This window comes from Oncorhynchus kisutch, linkage group LG25, assembly GCF_002021735.2.
Source record: "Oncorhynchus kisutch isolate 150728-3 linkage group LG25, Okis_V2, whole genome shotgun sequence".
In the NCBI taxonomy this organism is placed as follows: Eukaryota; Metazoa; Chordata; class Actinopteri; order Salmoniformes; family Salmonidae; genus Oncorhynchus; species Oncorhynchus kisutch.
The window spans coordinates 34535090-34560606 of NC_034198.2; the positions used below are offsets into that span (position 1 = coordinate 34535090).

The 25517-nt window shown below is 40.8% G+C and overlaps 1 protein-coding gene across 4 annotated transcripts; it reads left to right on the forward strand.

Annotated features, from left to right (window-relative positions):
* Positions 1 to 2466: 2466 nt before the first annotated feature.
* Positions 2467 to 24335, forward strand: LOC109889443 (RUN and FYVE domain-containing protein 2). 4 transcript variants are annotated; one of them, XM_020480871.2, is made up of 19 exons: positions 2487 to 2699; positions 4028 to 4151; positions 6056 to 6229; positions 6532 to 6649; positions 12104 to 12205; positions 12699 to 12822; positions 13215 to 13279; positions 14983 to 15048; positions 15438 to 15507; positions 15607 to 15708; positions 15849 to 15965; positions 16249 to 16416; positions 16548 to 16645; positions 19694 to 19813; positions 20118 to 20247; positions 20402 to 20496; positions 20801 to 20849; positions 21009 to 21089; positions 21286 to 24335. In XM_020480871.2, the coding sequence occupies exons 2-19, from the start codon at positions 4076 to 4078 to the stop codon at positions 21427 to 21429; spliced, it is 1899 nt and encodes a 632-aa protein (XP_020336460.2). In that variant the 5' UTR covers positions 2487 to 2699; positions 4028 to 4075; the 3' UTR covers positions 21430 to 24335. The 4 variants fall into 4 exon arrangements, with proteins under 4 accessions (XP_031660825.1, XP_020336460.2, XP_020336462.2 ...); XM_020480870.2 differs by lacking the exons at positions 2487 to 2699; positions 4028 to 4151 and adding an exon at positions 4652 to 5181; XM_031804965.1 differs by lacking the exons at positions 19694 to 19813; positions 20118 to 20247; positions 20402 to 20496; ... (1 more) ...; positions 21009 to 21089; positions 21286 to 24335 and adding an exon at positions 17446 to 18009 and having other exon boundaries at positions 2467 to 2699.
* Positions 24336 to 25517: the final 1182 nt, after the last annotated feature.

The following is a 25517-nucleotide window of genomic DNA, read 5'->3' on the forward strand; positions in this document are numbered from 1 at the left end:
AGTTGACTGTGTCTATAGGGAGACATCCCGTGCTTATATAGTACAGTATATTGATTGGTCAGTATACACTATTCAGTACACTGACTGGCCGGCAGAACAGATGTTTGCTAGAAGATTCCTTGATTTTCCAATTTTCCAATAGAATACCACTCAGAGGCCTTTTTGGTGCTAATAGATTACTGGACTTGCCCTCTCCATTCATTTTCTGCGACAGTGCATTTGTGGCCAAGGTAAAGATAGAGCCTGTAGGTATAAAGAGCCTGTAGGTATAAAGAGCCTGTAGGTATGTAGGTATAAAAATAAGAGACCGTAGGTTACGTTGAAATACTCAAACAGGTAGTTAAAGATGATCTTTCTTCTCATATGTCTTGGTGTGTGGTGAAATACTACTAAATATCCTCCCACTGGGGCTCAACAATGGCATACTTTTGTGTGAGTTGCCCTCAAGCCTATAAAAACAATACCATATATGACCATCAATGGTATTTCTTCAGAAAGGCTTTGAGCAATTTGTTTCTTTTGCATCAAAAATGTGAATACTTTGTTCATGAATTATGTATTAGTACTATTAGCAGTGGCTTATATACAGTACCTCATCCCAATGACCAGGCTTCTGGGCTCTTCCATGGCAACGGTTGAAATGTCTCTGAATTGCTCTCATTTTTCTTATTATACAATTCAGAGACATTTCAACCAATAAAGAGCCCTGTGTGTTGTGACAGTTACCTGATTTCCTGCCCTGATCATGGGGAGATTCTCAATCGGTTTTGCTACCTCCTCCGTCCTGATCATGGGGAGATTCTCAATCGGTTTTGCTACCTCCCCCGTCCTGATCATGGGGAGATTCTCAATCGGTTTTGCTACCTCCTCCGTCCTGATCATGGGGAGATTCTCAATCGGTTTTGCTACCTCCTCCGTCCTGATCATGGGGAGATTCTCAATCGGTTTTGCTAACTCCTCCGTCCTGATCATGGGGAGATTCTCAATCGGTTTTGCTAACTCCTCCGTCCTGATCATGGGGAGATTCTCAATCGGTTTTTGCTAACTCCTCCGTCCTGATCATGGGGAGATTCTCAATCGTTTTTTGCTAACTCCTCCGTCCTGATCATAGTGATTTACTTTATCTTTCTCCTCAGAGGGAGGCTCCCTGTCTTCCTGGTAATGACCTGCTGCTGACCGGCTCCGTAGCCTTTATTTCAAATTTATTTATATCAAATTTATTTATATAGCCCTTCGTACATCAGCTGATATCTATTGACTTGTTGACAGGTAACTGTCACGACACACAGGGTTTTATTGATCACTCAAGTATGGAAAGTCTTTATATCAATTCCTCACCAGCCACCACCCTGGCCAAACGGTTACTAGTGTGATGTTGATGATCAAATATACAGAATAATAGTTACTTGAGGCACTAAAACTAAATACATTTTTCAAACACTGTGGTTTATGAATGGAACAAAGGTTGGAATGAGTGACATCATGTTGGTGCCTGGCAGCCTTCTTTGAATAGGAACCACAAATAATTGTGTTTTCTTTCCACCATTCCTGTTTGACCGCATGGTCAAACATTACAATACGATCTGTCCATTCCTTTTATTTATCCAAATTGAACAGATTCTCAATCTAATGGAGGGAGCTGGTACCACGACTCTTGCCTTGGGAGATACTGCCATCTTCTGGGTAGAATATAGAACATCATATGAGAAAATTGTATCTCTCGTGGACAGACTACACATTTGACTGATTACGTGAGATTTTAGTTCTGGATTACCCTAAAAGACTGACAATGAAACATTACATTTTTACTGATCAGACAGTTGGATTACCATTTTTGGCCAGGTCGCAGTTGTAAATGAGAACTTGTTCTCAACTAGCCTACCTGGTTAAATAAAGGTGAAATAAAAAATAAAATGTAAACATAAAACAGCAGTTTGTTATGTTGTATGTCATTCTAAATAATAAGAATATATCACTAATTACTAAATAATGAATGGTCACTTGAAAGTAATATCCACATTAATATCTGATACATTTTTGTCACTGTGAATGATCACTGAAATACATCTTGGGTGATGAGATCATCTTGATATATCTTAATCTATGTACTCCATGCATTTTGCTAGTAATGCATTCATACAAACAGAGGTGTCACCAGAGACGGAAGAGGAAGCGAGACATCCTACTCCCAAATGTTTTCTGCTTCATATACAGCCACTCCACCCCGTTAGGCAGACGAGAACTGACCTTTTTTAATGGTAAACGGCCTGAGTGGGACATCTTAATTCTTCCACCATCTTTGGGGTCACTCACTTAAACCACTTCCTGAATGTCTTTGCATCCCATTTACTACAGGAGGCCAGGGATTGGCCGGCCTTTGTAGGCTTGTTCCTCCCCATCAGCAGAACCATTCCTGCCCCTCCTCAAACAGGAGACTCCTCCTCCGCCCTCATCGACCCCTCTCATCTGCTGCCCGTATGTGTACTATGTGCTCCGAGTTGTTCCACTGGGCGACATTCCCTCTTCTCTGCCTGTGACTGACTGCAGAGGGATGAGGCTCCCTCAGTACCAAGGCCCAATGCAGCACACCCAACAGACCCCAACCCAGCCAGGCAAGATCTGGAGTTACTGAGTCAGTAGTCTGAGCCCATCTGAAACAAGCCAAGCAGTGTGCTGCTGCTATTGTTGCTTTGCCTGAGGTAAGTCAGCACTATTTTCATCCAGACAGACAGTCCAGCGGTTAATTTAGTACTAGTGTATAATGTTAATTAGTTTATGTTCAGGGAACATTCTACAAGAGAACACAGAAGGGAGGATGTTACAGTGTAGAGTACATATCTCAGGGAGGATGTTATAGTATAGAATATATCTCTCAGGGAGAATGTTACAGTATAGAATATATATATATATATCAGGGAAAATGTTACAGTATAGAATATATATCTCAGGGAGGATGTTACAGTATAGAATATATATCTCTGGGAGGATGTTACAGTATAGAATATACAGTATATCTCAGGGAGGATGTTACAGTATAGAATATATATCTCAGGGAGGATGTTACAGTATAGAATATATATCTCTGGGAGGATGTTACAGTATAGAATATATATCTCTGGGAGGATGTTACAGTATAGAATATACAGTATATCTCAGGGAGGATGTTACAGTATAGAATATATTTCTCTGGGAGGATGTTACAGTATATCTAAGGCAGAATGTTACAGTATAGAATATATATATATATATATATATATCTCAGGGAGGATGTTATAATGTAGATTATATCTCTCGGGAGGATGTTACAGTATAGAATATATATCTCAGGGAGGATGTTACAGAGTGTAGAGGACATATCTCAGTCCACGTGTAACTGGTAGAAAGGGAGGGTGCCGCAGGAAATCAGAGTCATATGATAGTGCAGCACTGACTGGCAAATCAGCAGGAAAACAGCAGAAACGTTACTGACACTGTCAGTGGAGACAATGGACTCCACAGTCCTGGTTCCAGCTTGCTTCTGAAAATATAAGAAGGCTGTTCCGACTGTAGAATCAGGAAATGGAATAGGCAAGTTAATAGAATCTGTATGGTTCCATGGAACAATGTTCATCTTATTTAGTTAATGGATCCAAGACCAACATATTTATAATCATATTGCTCGGATTTATTACATTGTTTATCATTTTGTTTATCTCTCTCCATGAGTTCATGACATGCTGTGTTATGGTCCAGATTTAAAACTAAGGACAATAAAGTGCACATTATACTGCGTCAGAATATTCCTGTTTTATGTTGGTTTGTGACCAACTGACACTGTGTGGGCACTCAGTTGGCCCTCGGGCACATAAATCAGTTATTTCCCCTTCAATTACGTGATTTTGGTTTTGCATGAATTATAATTTACATTTCACAGTCATTATTCTCTCATGGGGAGAATGTGTGAGATGTTTTTTCTAAGGCTGTTGTTGGCATCCCTGTATTTGTGTAACACTTCGACTTCTCTCCTCTCTTACTGCAAACTAAATAGTTGTTTGTCCAGGTCCCCGGACCATCTTGGGTTGAAGTGATCTTCACCATGTATTCCCCTCAGAGTTTACATCGCTGGGGCATCACTCATACTGAGAGCATGGAGCGACTTGCATACAGTCAAGGTAAACAAGATCAGATAGCTTACAATTTCTTCTCAATCATATTGTGGTACAATTGGCCACAACACTATTTTTTAAACTGAGTATTACAGACACAGACATGGAAAAACTGGAATCCTACTGAAATGCTCCATTGAATTATGAAAACTATCAATATCAGATCATTTATTAACTTTGGAGGGACATGCATCAAGTTTATCTAGTGACCATTTTTCATTCATTACTAAGTAAGATTATTCATATCTGGGAACTTTTAATGACAAGAAATATTCATGTCTGATCAACACTTCTATTTTCTCTAAACACTGTATAGAGCTAGGCAAGTATACTAATTGTTTTATTAATATTGAATTACTTAAATCATATTTTATTTTACTCCATTTAAATAATTGATACCACATCATTATATTATACAGTACTCCAAATTGTATGCAGAAATAACTTGATTTCTTCCAGCCCGCGGTAGAGGGTAGCAGAATCCCAAGTATCTCACGCCATTACGTAGTGCATTGTGTGCGTTTTTGACGCCTCCCATACGGACCTGAGGGATTCGGCTTCATAGGATCTTTACACTCTGCTGCGAATAAGGGATAGTCATTTGTCATTGATGACTGTGAAAGCGACGTTCACACTTAGAATGTAGACGAAATGTGATAGGCATTATAGTGTTGGGTTTGGATGGTTTAGCAATGCTATCCCAGACATTTCTGCAACAATGGTCGCCAGGTGAATTGTCTGTATGATATTTCGACGATGGCGACACCTGCAGAGCACGACCTTACATTAGCTGAAGCAGAGAGCAACAAAGAGAAGTCTCAAGTATTCGGAATCCTTAGGTTTCAGGAAGAAAAATCGACCGGTGAAAAAGCTAGCACCACCACGTCCACGACCATGAGAGCCGGGGACGGGAGATGGCAGGCACCCATATTTGCACTAGCCAGGAAAGCATCAGAGACCTTTTCAGGAAGCAGTAGTCATGTTTTGGCGAAGGTAGCGGAACCCACATCTTTTGTAAACGAATGGAGTGCCCAAGGTAATTTGGATTTATGTGCTCGTCTTGTTTTGCTGTTTGATTTTGCATAGATCAACACAGCTGTCATGTCATCCCGTTCCTGCTCAATACATGTTGCTACAGTATCAAATGCATATGTGTCGGTCATTGTTGATTGTGCGACATGCATCTATTTTTCTGCGTGAGTTTACGCATCGGCGGAAGAATCTGTTTGGAATTATTCTCTTATCAATTCAACTCATTCACTGTCAAATGGTGATAACCTTATGATGTTTTTGTGTGATTAACCAATAGCTAGTTAGAACCACACCCCGAGCTCATATCGTGATCCAGATGCGATGCTTGCTGCAGTTACTTTGGGTGATTCAGACCAGTTGCATCCCTTGTGGAGTGGGAATAGGCCTGTAACGCACATTAATCGATCTCTCAACTACTGACGACTCTGATCTGAAGCAGAATAGCAACGTGATAGATGGCATCATTTACCCCATGTGTCAGTTGCATATTTACAGCTAAAGGCCAGTGCAAAACTGTTTCTGATCAATGTTTTCTTCTGGTTCGATCAGAAATAGTAATGAAACACTCATCACAAATTTAGTTGATCAGAAAAGGTTATTTATTAGCCAGGATGAAACCCAATAACGTGCCTACATGCGGTGTCATGTCTGTACAACACATATTGCAGAGAACTATGAAATGGACTATGAAATGTGAGATGATGAATTGATGACTGTTTATTGACGTAATGTAGATAGGCATTACAGATGTCAACATGTGCTGTATGTTTGTGTGCACCACTATGCAAAACATAATGGCATGGCTCTTTGTTGACATACTATAGGTAGTGTTTGAATTGACCACTCCCAAATGTGGGTCTGTTTCCTTCCCTCTCCAGCTCTGCGGGACCCTATGGCGATGGAGAGAGCCAACCTGCTGAACATGGCCAAGCTCAGCATCAAAGGCCTGATCGAGTCGGCCCTCAGTTTTGGACGCACCCTGGACTCCGACTACCCTCCACTCCAGCAGTTCTTCGTTGTCATGGAGCACTGCCTCAAACATGGTCTCAGAGGTATTCACTTATCATCGTTAACATGGTGCAGAACTAGTTGAATCCCATTCATAATGTTGACACTATCAGCTCATGGACACATTTTTATTACATAATGATTTGTTATGTTCATGAATCAACACATACTGTATCATACTCAATGCCCGCTGTTGGCAGAACGTGCCGGAATATATAAATATGCTATAATCTCCCCTTTCCCATTTCTTTCTTGATTGTTGAAAGATGCAACAACATACTTTCTCGACTGTGTTGTGTGACATTACCCATGAGATAAGGCTCAATGTTTATTCTTGCACCCACAGTGAAGAAGTCATTTCTTGGATACAACAAGTCTCTGTGGGGTCCTCTGGAGATGGTGGAGAAGTTGTGTCCCGAGGCAGGAGAGATCGCAGCCAGCGTCAGGGACCTACCAGGACTAAAGTATGGTACCAGAAGAGAGAGCGAGAGAGATGACTGTAGCTAACATTTCTATGTAGAAAAATGGAGAGATTAACTTCTTGATTAGGGCTTGATTCAATCCGTATCGCCGAAGTTCAACGATGTAGCACGCTTGAAGTTTTAAGGTAATTACGGATTAAGTCGACATGCAGCATTTACCTTGAATTCAGTCTCCACTAATGAGGGAGCATTGGCTTTAAATGTCAATCACTCTGTAAAGCTGCTCTTCAGCGATAAGGATTGAATCGAGCCTTTATTTTCGTGACATTTAGTTAGAAATAGCTAAGAACAAGACTAACAGGCCAATGCATTTGGGCACGGTGTCAGCCTTCATCTTTACGCCCTTAAACAGGCTGACACCATGCCCAAACATGTTGGCTTTCGTTTGTCATGTTTTTCAGTTAACTAAGGGGTTGACACATTTGAGCTCACCAGAAGAACAGTGTCTTTTCTTCTCAGAAATGTATATTTTATGAACTTTGTGTTCACGTTGGTTTTGTTTCCATTTGTAGGCCCTAATGACCACTACGGTACACTGCAAGCAGAAAGTATACCACTAGTTTAAAAGCACTAGGCCTAATTGGATCCCTGTGTTCACTGATATGCTAAAGAGAAACTTGAGCCAGAAAAAGGAAGTGCCTCAATGTATTTTTGTACTTTCGCTTCGTGTTTTTCATTAAGACTGAAACTCTGGTGAAGCATAATTCAGCCCAGATTATAAAGGGAACCCCATATGGAAAGGTTAAGACATACAGTGCATTCGGAAAGTATTCAGACCCCTTGACCTTTTCCACGTTGTGTTACGTTGCAGCCATTTTCTAAAATGGATTAAATGTGATCCCCCCCCCCCCCCTCATCAGTCTACACACAGCAATGACAAAGCAAAAACAGGTTTTTCATTTTTTTTGCTAATTAAAAAGCAACAATAATAATGAAATATGACATTTACACAAGTATTCAGACCCTTTACTCAGTACTTTGTTGAAGCACCTTTGGCTGCGATTATGGCTGCGATTATTCTTGGGTATGACGCTACAAGCTTGGCACACCTGTATTTGAGGAGTTTCTTCCATTCTTCTCTGCAGATTCTCTCAAGCGCTGTCAGGTTGGATGTGCAGGTCACTGCACAGCTATTTTCAGGTCTCTCCAGGGATGTTCGATCGGGTTCAAGTCCAGGCTCTGGTTGGGCCACTCCAGATCTCTGGCCACTTTACCATAAAGGCCTGATTGGTAGAGTGCTGCAGAGATGGTTGCCTACCATTTCCACAGAGGAACTCTGGAGCTCTGACAGTGACCATCTGGTTCTTGGTCACCTCCCTGACCACGGCCCTTCGCCCCGATTGCTCAGTTTGGCCGTGTGGCCAGCTCTAGGAAGAGCTGGAATGATGGAGGCCACTGTGTTCAATGCTGCAGACATTTTTTGGTACCCTTCCCTGTATCAATCCTGTCTCGGAGCTCTGCGGACAATTCCTTCGACCTCATGACTTGGTTTTTGCTCTGACATGCACTGTCAACTGTGGGACCTTTTATATAGACACGTGTGTGTCTTTCCAAATCATGTGAAATTAGGGCTGCGGTGACTGTATTACCACCACACCAGCGGTCATGAGTTCTGAAGTTAGTCAAATTCTATGTGATCGTTTAGTCACGGTAATTAGACTTCTCCAAGCTCTGATGCTGCTGATTGTCATTAGTAGCCTACCAAACTTACTAACTGCCTGGTACTCAGCACTCTATTGTCCCTCTAATCACTCTGACATCAATGCAAATGTATTCTAAAATCTAATCAAACACTTCATGAGAGCCCATAAGCTCGTGTTGCGCAACAATTCTATAGGCTATGCAATTGTGTGAGGACCGAGTGATGGCCTCTATTAAAAAGAGGAGGATCCCATCAGTTTTCTATAGTCTAGGCTTACTATATTTCTCAACTTTCCTAATATTAAGCAAATATTAACCACATTGCTTCTCTTTACAACAGGAGTATAGACTACCTAGCTGGCATGAAAATGAACTACAGGAAAAGCATCCTCCATTTGCTATTTAAGTGCAGATATTACATGTATTTTTCCCCCCTGCCCCTGCTTTGAGACAGGTGCATGATAGTGGTTCATTCTAAATCAAAACAAATTTCACACATATATTATTTAGTATATGTAAAGACGAGATTAAATCAAGAAATAGTGTGATCGGTGACAATATTAGCCTATCACTTGTGAATGATGCCCAGCTTAAGGCAAAAGTGCATTTTTTTCCCCCTTCTACTTTTTCAAATAATAGTTGCACACCTCATGTAGCATAGCCCATAGGCCTGTATGTTTTGAAAAGGGTTGTAATCACAACTAAAGTGGCCAAATAACTTCTTTAAAATTAAGCACATTAATCTGATTTACAACAGGTGTAGAGTCTAACTGGCATACATACTGTATGCAGCGTGTGAGTTTCAAGGTCTGGGAAGATAACTTACACCATAAAAATGCACATTAATAATAAAAGCATTACATACATTTGTGTTCATTTTGATAATGGTGTTTTCCCGTTAATAGAACAACATCTGCTCTTATAGCCTACTGCCGTGTGCGCATCGTTGCGCTTATAATGTGAAGAAATAGACTGATCGTTTATCAACATTTTAAGCTAAACGTTCTGATCTGTTGCGTCATTCTCATTGCATAAAACAAGTTTTTTTTTTGATTGCTAGTGGTTGTGTTCATTTGGGATCTATCGCATCCCGCAACTGTCCCAGACTATGTTTGGAATATTTATTTCTCGTACAGAATAGAATAGGTCAACTTTTGTACTATGGGGGATAGTAGATTGACATAGGCTAGTGCTTTTGCTGTTCGTTAGGCCTAAAACTAAATGTGGACAGTTCTTGCAATATATTCAATATGCACCTCAGATTTGGATAAGGACTCACGCAGTTGCGTCCTGGATGTGTCTGTCTTCACTTGAAAGACATTATCAAGTGCTTCTCAAATTGTGAATGAGAGACTGATGAAGTGTGTACAGCCTGCGCAAAAAAACAAACACTCCCTCAAATCGGTTGGAGAAAACATATTTGTTCAATTTTATTCTTCATACTATAAAATAATGCCACAGATTTCTAAGCAAATCTTGTTTGCTAAATGAACATGTGTAGCTCAAAGCCATTTGACAGATCAGGACCTAACATAAGGACAACTCAGAGTATGCTATTATGTTCTTCTGAAATAGACTAAATTTTTTTCATTTCATGCTTCTTTAGACCTGTCTAAAATAAATAATGGATTTTCTTACATGGATTTATTAGACTTTTTAAAATGTAGATGTTCCAAAGGTCAGCATCAGTGGCTTGTAGGCTGTGTGTGGAAGCCAGGAGATGCTAAATGTGTTTATGCTAATTAACAGTCAATTACCGTGAGACCGACAGTTATTTGCTTGACAATCTCCGGCTGACAAAATGTTTTAATCGCCACAGCCCTATGGCCAATCAATTGAATATATAACACAGGTGGGCTCCAATCAAGTTGTAGAAACAGCTTAAGGATGATCAATGGAAACAGAATGCACCTGAGCTCAATTTCGAATCTCATAGCAAAGGGTCAGAAGACTTAATTTTTTGGCTTAAAATTTCCCCCCAAAAAATTCTATAAAAAACAAACAATCGGTCATTTTTTAATTTCACCTTTATTTAACCAGGTAGGCTAGTTGAGAACACCTTTATTTAACCAGGTAGGCTAGTTGAGAACACCTTTATTTAACCAGGTAGGCCAGTTGAGAACACCTTTATTTAACCAGGTAGGCTAGTTGAGAACACCTTTATTCAACCAGGTAGGCTAGTTGAGAACACCTTTATTTAACCAGGTAGGCTAGTTGAGAACACCTTTATTTAACCAGGTAGGCTAGTTGAGAACACCTTTATTTAACCAGGTAGGCTAGTTGAGAACACCTTTATTTAACCAGGTAGGCTAGTTGAGAACACCTTTATTTAACCAGGTAGGCTAGTTGAGAACACCTTTATTTAACCAGGTAGGCTAGTTGAGAACAAGTTCTCATTTGCAACTGCGACCTGGCCAAGATAAAGCATAGCAGTGTGAGCAGACAACAAAGAGTTACACATGGAGTAAACAATTAACAAGTCAATAACACAGTAGAAAACAAAGGGGGAGTCTATATACAATGTGTGCAAAAGGCATGAGGAGGTAGGCAAATAATTACAATTTTGCAGATTAACACTGGAGTGATGAATGATCAGATGGTCATGTACAGGTAGAGATATTGGTGTGCAAAAGAGCAGAAAAGTAAATAAATAAAAACAGTATGGGGATGAGGTAGGTGAAAATGGGTGGGCTATTTACCAATAGACTATGTACAGCTGCAGTGATCGGTTAGCTTCTCAGATAGCTGATGTTTGAAGTTGGTGAGGGAGATAAAAGTCTCCAACTTCAGCGATTTTTGCAATTCGTTCCAGTCACAGGCAGCAGAGTACTGGAACGAAAGGCGGCCAAATGAGGTGTTGGCTTTAGGGATGATCAGTGAGATACACCTGCTGGAGCGCGTGCTACGGATGGGTGTTGCCATCGTGACCAGTGAGCTGAGATAAGGCGGAGCTTTACCTAGCATGGACTTGTAGATGACCTGGAGCCAGTGGGTCTGGCGACGAATATGTAGCGAGGGCCAGCCGACTAGCGCATACAAGTCGCAGTGGTGGGTGGTATAAGGTGCTTTAGTGACAAAACGGATGGCACTGTGATAGACTGCTTCCAGTTTGCTGAGTAGAGTGTTGGAAGCCATTTTGTAGATGACATCGCCGAAGTCGAGGATCGGTAGGATAGTCAGTTTTACTAGGGTAAGCTTGGCGGCGTGAGTGAAGGAGGCTTTGTTGCGGAATAGAAAGCCGACTCTTGATTTGATTTTCGATTGGAGATGTTTGATATGAGTCTGGAAGGAGAGTTTGCAGTCTAGCCAGACACCTAGGTACTTATAGACGTCCACATATTCTAGGTCTGAACCATCCAGGGTGGTGATGCCAGTCGGGCATGCGGGTGCAGGCAGCGACCGGTTGAAAAGCATGCATTTGGTTTTACTAGCGTTTAAGAGCAGTTGGAGGCCACGGAAGGAGTGTTGTATGGCATTGAAGCTTGTTTGGAGGTTAGATAGCACAGTGTGCTCTTGTTCTCCATGGACTTCACAGTGTCCCAGAACTTTTTGGAGTTGGAGCTACTTAACAAAATGAGAAAAGGGGAAGGGGTCTGAATACTTTGCACTGTATGTTCTATAACCTAGGAAAGCAAGCATACACATTTTCCTCCGTGTGCCATAAAGGTGATGACTCAGCCGGGCTGTTAACCATGAAAACAACTTGCATGTCGATCATAAATCATGCACGCCACATCTAATGTCAACACATACAGTACACAGTGTTTGGCTGTAGTTTTTGTTCTGTTATTGTAGGACTCCGCTGGGCAGAGCTCGGGCCTGGCTGCGTCTAGCCCTGATGCAGAAGAGGCTGGCTGATTACCTCCGCCTTCTGATCACCAGAAAGGACCTGCTAAGGTACTGGAAGGACACCCAGTCTCAACTCACTCACACTGGTTTTTCTCACACACATCTTCATCTCCATTCAAGTCCTTGGGCCAGCAGACAGAGAGCCTCCTCAGTAGTGGTTCACCATCTGCTTCTCAGCAGACGAGACACTAATACCTTCAGATGGGTAAAAGTGGTGTCAGTTATTTTCTATAAGAAAACTGTTAGAATAAGCAGTGATGGTATATACAGTGCATAAGTAAGTATTCACCCCCCCTTGAAGCTTCACATTTTATTGTTATAGAAGTGAAACTTCATTTTTAAAATATGGTCAATGATCTACACAAAACACTGTCAAAGTGGAAAAAATATCCACAGCATCATTATTAACTTGACCGTGCTTGCATAAACAAAGGGGGTGAACTTATGCAACAACTAGATTTTAGTTATTCATTTGTAAACATTGTATGCTAACCATTTAAAAATTTGATTTGATGTGAAATATGGCGTTTTGCATCCACAGTGATTTCTATGAGAATTCTGCTGTGATGGTAGAGGAGGAGGGTGCTGTCATCGTTGGCCTGCTGGTGGGACTCAATGTGATCGATGCCAACCTTTGTGTCAAGGGAGAAGACTTGGATACACAGGTGAGTCACCCCCCCCCCCCCCCCCCCACACACACACACTTTAGTCATTGTTCTAAAATTCCCCATGACAGCCTTTAAAATAGGCAAGTGAGAGGACACCTCAATGTTATTCAGGGTCCTACCCACGGACGCAGGATCTACGTTCCTTTCACCTCGTAGAGAGAGCACTCGTCACATCCCAACAAACTAATCAAACTAGTATCTACAACTGTCAAAGCCCAAACAAATTAGTATAATCTAAACTGTTCAGCTGTGCTTCTAGTCTATTCAGATTGTAGCAGCAGATGTTTACACTCCAGTTGTCTCAGACCAATTTGAGAAGGAATATAGTGGTCAAAGTCTATGCAGAAATGTTCAACATACTGGCTGTGTGACATTTTTACATTTCTTAGGTTGGGGTCATTGACTTCTCCATGTACTTGAAAAATGACATTGATGACTACAGAAGTGAAGAAAGGTAAAGTAGATACTCTTGTTACTTTAACGAGATGGAATATATCCATTAAAATATATCTACTACTACACATTGTCTTGGATACGCTGAGAAAGATAAAAGTACAGTTGAAGTCAGAAGTTTACATACACTTAGGTTGGAGTCATTAAAACTTGTTTTTCAACCATTTCACAAATTTCTGTTAACAAACTATAGTTTTGGCAAGTCCGGTTAGGAGATCTACTTTGTGCATGACACAAGTAATTTTTCCAACAATTGTTTACAGACAGATTATTTCACATAAATCACTGTATCACAATTCCAGAGGGTCAGAAGTTTACATACACTAAGTTTACTGTGCCTTTAAACAGCTTGGAAAATTCTTGAAAATTATGTCATGCCTTTAGAAGCTTCTGATCGGCTAATTGACATCATTTGAGTCAATTGGAGGTGTATCTGTGGATGTATTTCAAGGCCTACCTTCAAACCCAGTGCCTCTTTGCTTGACATCATGGGAAAATCAAAAGAAATCAGCCAAGACGTCAGAAAACAAATTGTAGACCTCAACAAGTCTGGTTCATCCTTGGGAGCAATTTCCAAATGCCTGAAGGTACCACGTTCATCTGTACAAACAATAGTACGCAAGTATAAACACCATGGGACCACGCAGCTGTCATACCGCTCAGGAAGGAGATGTGTTCTGTCTCCTATAGATTAACGTACTTTGGTGCGAAAAGTGCAAATCAATCCCAGAACAACAGCAAAGGACCTTGTGAAGATGCTGTAGGAAACAGGTAAAAAAAGTATCTATATCCACAGTAAAACGAGTCCTATATCGACGACCTGAAGGCCGCTCAGCAAGGAAGAAGCCACTGCTCCAAAACCGCCATAAAAAAGCCAGACTACGGTTTGCAACTGCACATGGGGACAAAGATTGTACTTTTTGGAGAAATGGAACAGTTTGGCCATAATGACCATCGTTATGTTTGGAGGAAAAGAGGAGGCTTGCAAGCCGAAGAACACTATCCCAACCGTGAAGTACGGGGGTGGCAGCATCATGTTGTGGGGGTGCTTTGCTGCAGGAGGGGCTGATGCGTCATGAGGGAGGAAAATGATGTCTTGATGTTGCTTCAATATATCCACATCAGTCAGTAAGTTAAAGCTTGGTCACAAATGGGTCTTTCAAATGGACAATGACCCCAAGCATTCTTCCAAAGTTGTTGCAAAATGGCTTAAGGACAACAAAGACAAGGTATTGGAGTGGCCATCACAAAGCCCTGACCTCAATCCCATAGAAAATTTGTGGGCAGAACTGAAAAAAGCGTTTGCGAGCAAGGAGGCCTTACAAACCTGACTTAGTTACACCAAATTCACCCAACTTATTGTGGGAAGCTTGTGCAAGGCTACCTGAAATGTTTGACCCAAGTTAAACAATTTTAAAGGCAATGATACCAAATGATGAAAGAAATAAAAGCTGAAATAAATCATTCTCTCTACTATTATTCTGACATTTCACATTCTTAAAATAAAGTGGTGATCCTAACTGACCTAAGATAGGGAATTTTTACTAGGATTAAGTGTCAGGAATTGTGAAAAACTGAGTTTAAATGTATTTGGCTAAGGTGTATTTAAACCTCCGACTTTAACTGTATATCAAAATACTTAACACTTTCAAACATAAATGTTCTCTCTTCTGATTTATCTTCCATTATTTGTTTTCCCAATAGAAATGGTCAAATAGCAGCCATCCTGGACCAGAAGAACTACGTTGAAGAATTAAACAGGCAGCTTAAGTAAGTATTTTAATATGTTTTCTTTACCATACTGTATCATTGTGATTTTTGTTTGTTTGTGTGTGTTTGATAATCGCTCAACTGTGTTTTTTTTTGCTGAGGAAGCTCTTATTTAGACCAAGTTGTTGGCACTGGTTACGCAAATAAAGGTGTCTCTTCTCTTCTATAGTCTTACACTCATTGCTCAACCTCTAAAGAACTCAAGCTCACTAGTTCAACTGCAGGAAATGTAATTCTAAAAGACAATGAAAGTACTTGTGTTTTGTGAGGACCTTTTTCTAAGTCTGTTTTAAACCTGCGATACTTGAAGCAGTGTGCTTTTTCAAACACCTGTTGGGAGAGACTAAATATGAAATGGCACTAAATTAGCACTTGTATCTTTGGCACAGCTCTTCAGTACACGGCTTACAAGGGAGGGTCGATAACTTGGAGAAATCAAACTCTAAACTCATTGAGGAGGTATGGCAAAGTCTCTCATTAGTACAGTACTAACATTACGAATCTTTTACCATTTTATACATCTGATTTGGTATTCATTTGAACTTCTTTTCATTGTAGCTGGCGATTGCAAAAAACAACATAATCAAACTACAAGAGGAGAATCATCAGCTTAGAAATGAGAACACTATTATTCTCATGAAAGCTCAGCAGCAACTTGAGGTATGCCTTTTACAATGTCCTGTTCTCTCTCCGTGTCAGTCAACTGTAGAACCTTGTTCCTCATTTGTAGTGTTTGTGGTATTAGGAATTGTGGGTTTGGTCTAATCCACTAATGTCACCTCTGTGTCACTGTCTGTCAGGTGACCCAGGTGGACGTGGACGTGGAGCTGGACACCTACAAGAAGTCGAGGCAGGGCCTGGACGAGATGTACAACGAGGCCAGGAAGCAGCTCAGGGAGGAGTGTCAACTACGCCAGGTCTGTCATCATCCAGCATTTCCTCTTGATCATTTTTCTATATGGGGCACATTTTCAGTTGAAACCCATTGAAGCCAATGTTTTTTTTTCTAGGCAGAGGAAGCAGCTAATGTAGAAAGGGGAGACTCTCACCTTTACAATAGAGGAAACATTGCCAACATAAGCCAATGCAGAATTCTGAAATGAGCATTCAGTAGTATGGTCTGTGTGGGAAAGGTCCGTGCTTTACAGTTGAGCAGGATTTGGGGTGACGGACAGCTGTTCTCCTTGTCCCCCGCTGTAGGATGTGGAGAATGAGTTGGTGGTGCAGGTGAGCATGAAGCAGGAAATGGATCTGGCCATGAAACTGTTGGAGAAGGACATCCACGAAAAGCAGGACACACTGATTGGCCTCCGCCACCAGCTGGACGAAGTCAAGGCCATCAACGTGGAAATGTACTCAAAAATGCAGGTGCCGTGGAACTTTTTGTGTGGCGGATTTTGCTGGTGCTTTTGTGCATAGAGTCGGCTATGTTGTTTATGTTATCAGATTATGTTCCAGTGACTATACTGATCTGATGGCTTTGCTGTGTTGTCGACCAGACTTCCGATGACGGCATGAAACAGAAGAACGACATGATCACTCGTTTGGAGGAGAAGACCAATCAAATCACAGCAACCATGAAACAGCTGGAACAAAGGTAAGGGAGTTGACTTAAAATATCCTCTTAAATTATTTGAAGGTAATATTTAAGGCCCGGTTTCCTGGACACAGAACCTTTCCCTGGATTAAAAAGTACTTTCAATGGAGATTTATAGTCTGGGACTAGGCTTAATCTGTGTGCAGGAAACTGGCCCAGTGGCATGCAGAGTATTTTCAATGGAGATTTATAGTCTGGGACTAGGCTTAATCTGTGTGCAGGAAACTGGCCCAGTGGCATGCAGAGTATTTTCAATGGAGATTTATAGTCTGGGACTGGGCTTAATCTGTGTGCAGGAAACTGGCCAGTGGCATGCAGAGTATTTTCAATGGAGATTTATAGTCTGGGACTAGGCTTAATCTGTGTGCAGGAAACTGGCCCAGTGGCATGCAGAGTATTTTCTCTTTTTGCATGTAGGTGTATTGTTATGAATGTATGTTTTACCATTATTACAAATCCATTTTGGAGCATTGACTTGGCTGTAGTCTTGTTGTGTTGTGTGATGTGACCGTAGCTTTGTCATGTCTCAGTCAACATGGACCATCTCTCCCTTTCTCTTCCATTCGTTTAACGCCATCTTCTTTGTGATATTTTTATAAGAATAATTTGCTTAACAATTTCTTATTTATTTTGGTCAAATGGAAGTTCCCTGATATTGACTTCCTATTTCTCTTTTCTTTTCCTTGTCTTTTATTGCTTCCATTTTTTACCCTCATGTTTCATTTCATACATATTTCTACATATTTCTATATCTCTATATTTCGATACAACTTCCTGTTTTGTCTACTTGGTCTCAATAGTGATAAAGATTTGCTAAGCCAGACGCGAACGCTCGCCATGTCATTCGTAAAATGTGCCAGCGCAGACACTGAGCACCAATACAAGCTTGTTAAAGACATCTCTTTCTGAGCATTCAAACACAACCACTAACTCGCAGCAAACACTAGGCAGGGGATTTGTTCATATGCAGTATCGTAAAGTAATGGGTTGACTGTTCTTTAAACGTTTGTTGGTTTTTTAATCAGTCTAATGTTAAGACGAGCTTCTTTCACTAAAGGAAGTTTTGTAGTGCATCCTGTTATTGTGGTACTGTAATAACTAATACACTCAAACATATCTGTAAGAGCAAATACTCTACTCATTATAGCCAATAAAAAGTATAATAATTGTCTTTTGTCACATGAAACAATAAAGTTAGATGTTTTGAAATTGTGGTCGTGGAATGAATCTTTAAAAAGAATTGCCAGCATTAAATCAGCTCCCTGATTGTGTCCATAGAAATGTTACAAACTCTCCTGCCATTGTCTGACAATCTTCTCTTCAGATTGGTCTGCCTGTAGATGTCTGGCCATCTTCTCTTTTAGAATGGTCTGCCTGTAGATGTCTGGCCATTTTCTCTTCAGAATGGTCTGCCTGTAGATGTCTGGCCATCTTCTCTTTTAGAATGGTCTGCCTGTAGATGTCTGACCATCTGCTCTTCAGAATGGTCTGCCTGTAGATGTCTGGCCATCTTCTCTTTCAGAATGGTCTGCCTGTAGATGTCTGACCATCTTCTCTTTCAGAATGGTCTGCCTGTAGATGTCTGGCCATCTTCTCTTTTAGAATGGTCTGCCTGTAGATGTCTGGCCATCTTCTCTTTTAGAATGGTCTGCCTGTAGATGTCTGGCCATCTTCTCTTCAGAATGGTCTGGCCATCTTCTCTTCAGAATGGTCTGCCTGTAGATGTCTGGCCATCTTCTCTTCAGAATGGTCTGCCTGTAGATGTCTGGCCATCTTCTCTTCAGAATGGTCTGCCTGTAGATGTCTGGCCATCTTCTCTTCAGAATGGTCTGCCTGTAGATGTCTGGCCATCTTCTCTTCAGAATGGTCTGCCTGTAGATGTCTGGCCATCTTCTCTTCAGAATGGTCTGCCTGTAGATGTCTGGCCATCTTCTCTTCAGAATGGTCTGCCTGTAGATGTCTGGCCATCTTCTCTTCAGAATGGTCTGCCTGTAGATGTTTGGCCATCTTCTCTTCAGAATGGTCTGCCTGTAGATGTTTGGCCATCTTCTCTTCAGAATGGTCTGCCTGTAGATGTTTAGCCATCTTCTCTTCAGAATGGTCTGCCTGTAGATGTTTAGCCATCTTCTCTTCAGAATGGTCTGCCTGTAGATGTCTGGCCATCTTCTCTTCAGAATGGTCTGCCTGTAGATGTCTGGCCATCTTCTCTTCAGAATGGTCTGCCTGTAGATGTCTGGCCATCTTCTCTTCAGAATGGTCTGCCTGTAGATGTCTGGCCATTTTCTCTTCAGAATGGTCTGCCTGTAGATGTTTAGCCATCTTCTCTTCAGAATGGTCTGCCTGTAGATGTTTAGCCATCTTCTCTTCAGAATGGTCTGCCTGTAGATGTTTGGCCATCTTCTCTTCAGAATGGTCTGCCTGTAGATGTTTAGCCATCTTCTCTTCAGAATGGTCTGCCTGTAGATGTTTAGCCATCTTCTCTTCAGAATGGTCTGCCTGTAGATGTTTAGCCATCTTCTCTTCAGAATGGTCTGCCTGTAGATGTTTAGCCATCTTCTCTTCAGAATGGTCTGCCTGTAGATGTTTAGCCATCTTCTCTTCAGAATGGTCTGCCTGTAGATGTCTGGCCATCTTCTCTTCAGAATGGTCTGCCTGTAGATGTCTGGCCATCTTCTCTTCAGAATGGTCTGCCTGTAGATGTCTGGCCATTTTCTCTTCAGAATGGTCTGCCTGTAGATGTTTAGCCATCTTCTCTTCAGAATGGTCTGCCTGTAGATGTTTAGCCATCTTCTCTTCAGAATGGTCTGCCTGTAGATGTTTAGCCATCTTCTCTTCAGAATGGTCTGCCTGTAGATGTTTAGCCATCTTCTCTTCAGAATGGTCTGCCTGTAGATGTTTAGCCATCTTCTCTTCAGAATGGTCTGCCTGTAGATGTTTGGCCTCCCCCTTTACTTTTGCCAGTTTGTCCCATTGCATCCCAATCCCCTGCACCCCTTTTTCCTTGTGATTGGAGCCTCAGTTTTACCCAGTTGGTTTGAATTACACCAGATTACAGGAGGTTGATCGGGACCGCTGGACCGCAGAAGATGGAACGCGCAAATTCAAGCAGGACTTTGTCAACAAAGCCGACAGCCTCCAAAAGCAGATAGCCCAGAGAGAGAAGCAGAGGTAAGAACACATCCATACGGTATATTTCCAACAGCTCTTAGCACTTGTTCCTTCTATATAATAAATATATTGTTTGTCTCTGTACCAAAATGAAGATTTGGGGCTCTATTCATTCTGTATCGCAGAAATGCAGCGTTACAGTGTGATTTGAAATTTAAAGGCAGTGTTCCCGTGCTAGCGGAGAGTGCCTTCATGGTAAACGCTACAAATGTCGACTCAGTTGGAAATGACTTTTAAATGTTTAGCGCCAATCTTCAGCGATACAGACTGAATAGAGTTATCCGGGATGTTGTTCCTGTTGTAGGTTGCAGCTGGAGACAGACCTAAAGATTGAGAAGGAGTGGCAGCAGACCTTACAAAACAACCTGGAGAGGGAACGAGACATCGTCGCCCAGCTCAGTGCTGAAGCCCAGCAAATAAATGGACTTAAAAAGGTTTGTGAGGGTTCCTCGTAGGGCTTTTTGTGACATTGTGGCATTTAAAAAGTATTATGTTCAAGTTCAACATATTTTCCATTTGACGTTGTGTCACAGAGATGGAGTATATTTACACACAGTGGACTGATGTATTTGACATGTTTTTCTCCAGGAGTTCCACAGGCTGCAGGATGAGAACTGCCAGCTGACTGGAATATGTGACGAACAGGAACATGCCCTGGAGGAGCTGGGATGCAAACTTAGCGAGTACTTGTCTGTTTTAAACTCCTCATTTTATGTGTTTTTATTTAACACGGTCTGTCTTTCAAAAAAGGAATGCACCCTCTTACCCACATCCGTTAGAGCAATCTCAATGTACCTTTTCAGAAAGGAGTGGAAAGGAGCAACATGCTTTTATGTTGTGGAGGAGGGACTATAATCACATCCATGATCTTTTTATATGCCTCTTGGCCTTAGTTAGTGCACATACTGTTGCAAAGTTCCTTTTAGGATAAATTGAGAGACGTGAACTCTGTAAACTGATGCCTGGCTTTTCTTATTCTTAACACAGATCAAAACTTAAAATCGAGGACATAAAAGAGGCAAATAAAGCTCTTCAGGTAAGTGTCTCTTGAGTTCTACGTTGTTATTCAAGTGAAAGTTCAGACCAATCAGACCATTTTTTTTGTTCTTATGAAAACAACTGATCTACTAACATGCATGTTAACCTTGGACCATGCTGTTCTACGAGTCGCCTATCTTACAATCAAATATTCCAGGGGGGCCAGATCTGGCTGAAGGACAAAGACGCCAACATCTGTAAACTGTGTGAGAAGGAGTTCTCCATCTCTCGGAGAAAGGTTAGGTTAAACTCATTACATTTTTTGTGTGAAATTAATTGGGACAGTGCTTAACCAGCATGCAACACAAAAATATGTGACATAGTTGCCATTCTAATTGTAAAACTATGCAAACCATAACGCATATCTTTTCCTTGTGGTGTACTTCTTGCCTAGGTTAGCTGATTTGTGTTTTCCATGCATCTCATTTCTCTAGCACCACTGTAGAAACTGTGGGGAGATCTTCTGCAATGCCTGCTCTGACAACGAGCTGCCCCTCCCTGCCTCGCCAAAACCAGTGAGGGTCTGTGATACGTGCCACGCCCTTCTTCTCCAACGCTGTTCCTCAAATGCCACATGAGATGCCTCCTTTCAGCCCCATCCACAGCTTTTACTTAGCCCCCCCTCTGAGTTTGTGTGACTGTTATCAGGTATCAAGCATTCATGTTCTCCTAGGTGTTGTCCTTTGTGTAACATGAGATTTGAGATGTTATATCTGTGATACTTATATGACACTAAGGCTGCGTTTTTAGACAGGCAGCACAATTCTGATGTTTTTTTTCACTTTTGACCAATCATATCAGATATTTTGCCAATAATTGGGCAGAAGATCAGAATTGGGCTGCCTATCTCCACAATAGACTAAAACCATGTGGGCAGCTGAGCATATCGTTCTAAATCTGCAGTAAGAATATCAAGAGACGATGCGAAGTATGTTTCTTTACGGACAGAGGAATACAGTGGTTGAGCCTGTTGTGATAAGCCGTGGAGTCATTGGACATAATCATATTTTGGTTTTGTTGAGTCGTGTTATTTCACTTGAATGTGGATGGTCTTACCTGTTGTAATTCACACGTGCCTCTAATAAGCCAAAATACTGAATGAGTACCTTTCACAGATTTGTTTCTGCATGATAGAATGCAGGCACATTTCAGAAGTATGTTTACCAAAAGCACTAATGTTCCCAATGCTGCCTTGGTTATGAAGAAGAAGAAACTACATGAAACAGCACAACAAATGTATATGTTGTACTTTTGATTACTGACTGAAAAACACAATATTAACTTAAGTAGGCCTAATTAATTATTAACTTAACAATAACTATTATTATCATAAAAATATACTATAGCTACCTAAAGTAGCAAATGATTATGTTTGCAAACATACCCATCTGGTATTTATTTTTATAAAGTGGAAAAGAGTATTTGTTATTTTTCTGCACATTTTATTTGAATATTTGTCATACAAGTTTAAAATCTTGTATCAAAGTGACAAATAATTTCAGATGTACTGTACATTAATTTGTGTTTACCAAATTATACACTTGCTGTATATTTTGTTTTGTATTCAATCAGCAAAACAGTGTGTTTCAATGTATAATTTTCCAAAACTGGAATGAATACTTTTCATTAAAAATAAATGGATATGGTACATCTCACATAATCAAAATATATCCTGTGTGCCTTATCAGTTCTCAATATATTCTCTTGTTCACTAGATGCCAGTTACTTTGCAGTGCATCAAAGTCGTCCAGGTCCTGAGGCAGCAATGCATCCCCAAACCATCACACTACCACCACCATGCTTGACCGTTGGTATGAGGTTCTTACTGTGTTTGTTTTTCGCCAGACATAATGGGACCCATTTCATACAAAAAGTAGACTTAAGTTTGCCAAGAAGCACCTGGATGATCATCATTTTGGGGCGGCAGCCTAGTGGTTAGAGCGTTGGACTAGTATCTGGAAGGTTGCAAGTTCAAACCCCTGAGCTGACAAGGTACAAATCTGTCGTTCTGCCCCTGAACAGGCAGTTAACCCACTGTTCCTAGGCCGTTATTTAAAATAAGAATTTGTTCTTAACTGACTTGCCTAGTTAAATAAAGGTAAGCTTTAAAAAAATCAAGACTTGGAAGAATGTTCTATGGACAGATGATTCAAAAGTTGTAACTTTTTGGATGACATGGGGTCCCATTATGCAAGCATGGTGGTGGTAGTGTGATGGTTTGGGGATGCTTTGCTGCCTTGGGGCCTGGATGACTTGCCTTAATAGAAGGAACCATGAATTAAGCTCCGTATCAGATAATTCTACAGGAGAATGTCAGGCCATCTATCTGTGAGCAGAAGCGCAGTTGGGTCATGCAGCAAGACAATGATCCAAAACACAAGTAAGTTTACATGAAAATGTCTAAAAAGCCACAAATTTGAAGTTTTGGAATGGCCTAGTCAAAGTCCAGACCTAATCAGTTGAGATATGGCAGGACTTGAAACGAGCAGTTAATGCTTGAAAACCCACAAATGTCGCTGAGTTAAAGCAGTTCAAATCTAATTTGACTTGTCACATGCGCCAAATACAACCTTACAGTAAAGTGCTTACTAGCCCTTAACCAACAATGCAGTTTAAGAAAAATAAGTGTTCAAGTATTTACTAAAATACCATTTTAGAAAAAGAAAAATGCATGCAAGAGTTGGCCAACATTCCTCCACAACGATGTGAAAGACTGATCAATAACTGCAGGAAGCGTTTGGTTGGAGTCATTGCTGCTAAAGGTGGCACAACCAGTTATTGAGTGTAAGGGGGCATTCACACGGGGGCATTGGGTGATGCATAAACTTTGTTATTTGTAAACTCGGGTTCCCTTTATCTAATATTAGGTTTTGGTTGAAGATCTGATAACATTCAATATAAAAAAAATATGCAAAAATAGGGAATCTGAGAGGGGGAAATGACTTTTTCACAGTACTGTATGATATGGTCCTTAGAGTGGACTCTGCTTGTAAATTCAAGGTAGATTTTCCATGAAAATATTACACAATACACACTGCACCATTCTACGACATCAATCACCTGAATAGGGCATGCCACACACGCATCTTGTCTGATTTGTGAAAACAGCTCTTGCAAATGTGTGGGGGAAAATACTTAAAGGCAGGGAGAGGTAGGGAGGGCTCCAGACTTCAGGGAAGGGAGAGGTAGGGAGGGCTACGTGATCTCTAACTCTAAACATGTACAGTTTTACACTTTGGACTCTGACACGACCCCCCCCCCCCACACTCGAACATTGACCCCCTGTGCTGGCAATGACTCAAGTATTTTCTTTTAAGCTTAATGTTTTCATTAAGCCCCACTTTAAGCTGTTTGACCACAGTTGTGAATTCTGTGAATGTATTGTAATGTTTCTAAAATTGCATAACTGCCTCCATTTTGCCGGAGCCCAGGAAGAGTAGCTGCTGCCAAGGGGATCCATAATAAATACAAAAGACCAGCAACACTTCCTTTGACCTGGCTTTTTATTAACTCCTCTGTTTTTCTATTCTAGGGACTCTAGTGAGTAGACTGGACCCTGGTTTTACGGACACAATTTATAGTTTTTTTCTGTACAATGCTATACTTTTATGTAATGTATACAGTAGGCTACTTAAGTATAATTGCTATATAAAGTATAAGTACTTAAGTGTAATTGCTAAAATATACTTAAGTATCAAAAGTAAAAGTATACATCATTTCAAATGCCTTATATAAAGCAAAGCAGACGGCACCATTTTCTTGTATTAATTTATTTACAAAGAGCCAGGGACACACTCCAACACTCAGGCATCCTTTACAAATGAAGCATGTGTGTTTAGTGAGCCTGCCAGATCAGTGACAGTGGTGATGACCAGGGATGTTATCTTGATAAGTGTGTGAATTGGACAATTTCCCTGTCCTGCTAAGCATTCAAAATGTAAGGAATAATTTTGGATGTCAGGGAAAATGTAAAAAGTACATACATTTTTTTTGTTGAAATGTAGTGATGTAAAAGTTGTCCAAAATATACATAGTAATGTACAGATATCCCCCCCCCCAAAAAAAAGTAATACTTTCAAGTATTTTTACTTAAGTACTTTACACCACTGGAAATATGCCTACCTTGAAAATGTAAATATTTCCTCAATTTGGTACTTGAAAAGTCCTTGTAATTATTGTAGCCAATTTACAAGTTCTCCTGCTGCCTTATAATGATGCATGATTTCATTTTTGATCTGTTTTTGTGAGAGATGTGGCCACCTTCCTTTGTGTCCTGCTGCTTCAATTGAAGGGTGTTGTTCTACTTACTCTGTTGCGGTAAAACCACGTGCGGTTATTATGAGGACAACACGTTGGCTTCAACAACAAGTTTTTGGTCGCTTTCTCGTTATAAAAACAGCAACGTTGAGAGTGAAATGGTGAGATTAATGCTATGGCTATTCATGGATGTATTATCTGTGCCTGCTTCGGCCACAATAGGCTTCAGAAAATCGACATGCATGCATCCAATTTATTTAGTCAGACACGTCTGTTATGTTTATTCCTTATATAATGACAAACTGGGGCGTAGGTTGAACTACTTTTAATGAACATATACTTCAGCTAGAAAACTCCCATGTTTAGCCATGCAAGGCATTATTTAACCATCCGCCTAGCCTGCTGGGTA